We start from the raw sequence: 3,166 nt of genomic DNA, 5'->3' as shown, positions 1-3,166 counted from the left end.
TTGGGCAATCTGACCACAAATACAAGTCACAAAATGACCTATGAAATGAGAATTGTGATGCTGTCCTGTTTCTTGGCAAAAGAAAACAATGTTTTTGGATTATTTCCCATAACCAACACTAACATTCTTTATAAGACTTTTTTTCAGCATGTCAAAAAGTGATATGCAAACAAAAAATAGCCATGTGTAATTTAGTTAAAAAACATTTTAGAAGTCTGTGCTCATCAAGGCAAAAGCTAGACCGAATGTACAAGAACACGTATTTATGCTGTGAGGATGGGAATATAGATTTATATTTATACCGGACTCCTTCAGTGTCACACTTTAGACATCTTTAGGCAAAGTAATTACTAAACTGTCTGCTTCCTTTCTTTTGCTTAAGGTTCCTGATGACGAAAATGACTTGAGTAAATTATAAACAAAATGCAAAATACAAACGTTGACTCGCTTTCCTTTCTCCATAGATGCTGCCTGACCTGTTGAGTGTTCCCAGCGATTTCTGTTTTTCTTTTGAGTAAATTATAGCATGGTACAATGCATATCTAAACAAGTTAGCAGCTAATGGTCTTAAGTAAAATTAAGTTTGTAGCTATCTTATCATCGCTCAAATCAATCTGTCAATCTGCACGTGCTGCAGTTAATCATCTATCCTTTCTCTCCCTCTCTCTAGTTTTGTTCCAGATTCATTTATCACTTAATCCAGGCACTCTTTTGTTGATATGCCATTCTGGAATTATTTTACCTTCTTTCAGATCTTGTGCCCTCAATGTAACCATAATTACACAGAAACAACAGCCAAATCACTAGATCTTTGTGTGCATGTCCTTCAAACGGAAAAAAAAGTTTCCAGTTCCTCAGACACAGATTCTTCAAGGGTATTATACATCTAGTCAAAAGCCACTACCTCTTCTTCAATAGCCCTGGAGACTTTGTCAATATTTTGGCTTCACTATCTCCTTGAAACCTGAGTGGAATAATTAATTCTCCTAAATTACTTAAATTAGCCCCATTTACTTTTTCAAGCCCAAATATTATTGTCCCTCAACAACACCTACAAGAGGTTAAGAGTGGTACTCCCCATTTCCACCAACATGCTGAAATATTTACATTTAATCCATCTATTGACCAAAAACAAAATTAACAAAAGCTTTAAATGAAAGCATGCTCCAATTAAACACTATCAATCCCAAATGCAAACTGAAATGATATCAGATACAATTATTTGAATAATAGTTGTTTTTTCTAAAATGTCAAATGAGATGGTTCAAGGATTTGTTTGTGATAATAATATAATAATAATCCTTGCATTTGATATAGCGCTTTTCACGTCTTCTAGACGTATCTAGACTGTATATTTGTGGGCAAAACGCGGCAGCCAATTGCACACAGCAGTGTCCCACAAACAGTCGTGGATTGAAGTGACCAAATTATTATTGGTTTGTTTTGTTTTCATGAGGAATTATTATCCCCAGAAAAGCCAATCGACTAATAACCAGGTTCCTACTTACTGCTTATTAAGCTGTATTTAAGAATTCTATTAAATTTGTCAATTCACGTGGAGTCCTGTAGCTCAGTGGTTAGAGCACTCACTTTGCAAGCGAGATATCTGGGTTCCATTTCAGGCAGGACGAAACCTTGAGCAAGTTTCCTTACTCCACCACGCCTAATAATAAGCCCTCCAAACAAAAAACAATAATAATTGGTGATTTTCAATCCACGACTGTTTTGTGGGACATTGCTGTGCAAAATTGGCTGCTGCATTTCGCCCACAAATATATGGTCAATTCACTTTACAGCATATTCTGTGAAGCGCTTTGAGACGTCTAGAAGACGTGAAAAGCGCTATATCAAATGCAAGGATTATTATTATTATTATAATCTATGAAGCTGATGTTTTGTAAGATCTTGGACCCGGATGGACTCTTTCCCCATGTACTTTGAAAGACTTGCGCAATTTCTAACACTGAAAGCAAAACTTGAGGCTGACGCCAAAGCCAAGCGGAGAATATTAAATCTGCAGCAGTTCTTTCCTTCTCCGTCCTCTAGTGGTAATTGGAGGTTAAGGAATCAGCCTCTCAACAACATAAAGCCATCACCAGATTACAATGACAAGATTGGTTTGGATGAAGATAGTCCTTTAGCCTTTCTTGTAATCACAGAATCATACAATACAATTAAAAATTACATTTGTAAAGCACCTTTCACGTCGTGCGCAGAAGGAGGCCATTTGGCTCATCATGCCTGGTTTGGTTTGAAAGAGCTATCCAATTAGTCCCACTCCCCTGCTCTTTTCCCGTAATCTTGCATTTTTTTTCTTTTCAAATAATATCCAATTCCCTTTTAAAAGTTATTATTGAATCTGCTTCCATCACCCTTTCAGCCAGTGCATTCCAGATCGTAACAACTCACTGCTTAAAAATAAATTTTCATCTCCCCTCTGATTCTTTTGGTTCTTTCTCTGGCTCCGGTCTGCTCCACATCCCCGCCCCAACCGCCCTACCATCGGCGGCCGAGCCTTCAGCCTCTCAGCCCCTAGGCTCTGGAACTCCATCCCTCAGTGCCTTCACCTTGCCTCCTCCCTTTCCTCCTTCAAGGCCGGTCTCAAGACCTTTCTCTTCGACCTTCAGCTCCTCTCTCGACTCTCTACACCCTCCTCGCTCCGTCCCTTCCCTCCACTCACCCTGACCATTTCCCCCCTGCTCGGGTCCCAACCCAATTGTCCAGCGCCTTGGGACGTCCTCCCGACGTGGAAGGTACTCTGTAAATGAAATCTTGTTGTTATTATCTTATTCCACCAGAACACCCACTCCAGCATCCTCTCATCATAGCATCAAGTTGTATTTTTATACATGTCCAGAGTCCTGACCTCAACTTATTTTCCTGCCAACCCATTCCAATGGTCAGTTATCCTCTGCGTAAAGAAAACCTTCCTCGTGTTTGCCCTGAAGTTTCCCTTTGCATCGCTAAACCTTTGTTCTCTTGTTCTATCAAGTTGAACAAGCTAGCTTATCTGTGGGTTGAGGTTCTGCTAGATTTATAGATTTACAGTATAATCAAGTACCTCCTCTTCAATCGTGCCTTCGGTCGCCCACCTCTAACTAGCCTGAGTTTGCGAGATCCACCTAACCTCCTAGAAAGGGGCCGGCTGCAAGCCCCGACTGCCACG

At 40.1% G+C, this 3,166-nt stretch overlaps 1 protein-coding gene across 1 annotated transcript in view; it reads right to left on the bottom strand.

The window, feature by feature from the left end:
- Positions 1-1,109: 1,109 nt before the first annotated feature.
- Positions 1,110-3,166, bottom strand: part of LOC121849682 (prostaglandin E2 receptor EP2 subtype-like) — a 2,510-nt gene continuing 453 nt past the window's right edge. Inside the window, exon 2 of the mRNA XM_042338114.1 lies at positions 1,110-1,118. Within this exon, the coding sequence (XP_042194048.1) occupies positions 1,110-1,118 (9 nt within the window). The remainder of the gene's footprint in view (positions 1,119-3,166) is intronic.

The sequence above is a fragment of the Callorhinchus milii genome, unplaced genomic scaffold, assembly GCF_018977255.1.
Source record: "Callorhinchus milii isolate IMCB2004 unplaced genomic scaffold, IMCB_Cmil_1.0 Scaffold9, whole genome shotgun sequence".
Lineage (NCBI taxonomy): Eukaryota > Metazoa > Chordata > Chondrichthyes > Chimaeriformes > Callorhinchidae > Callorhinchus > Callorhinchus milii.
Note: the sequence above shows the minus strand (reverse complement) of the source record. Positions and strands in the feature narration are given on the sequence as shown.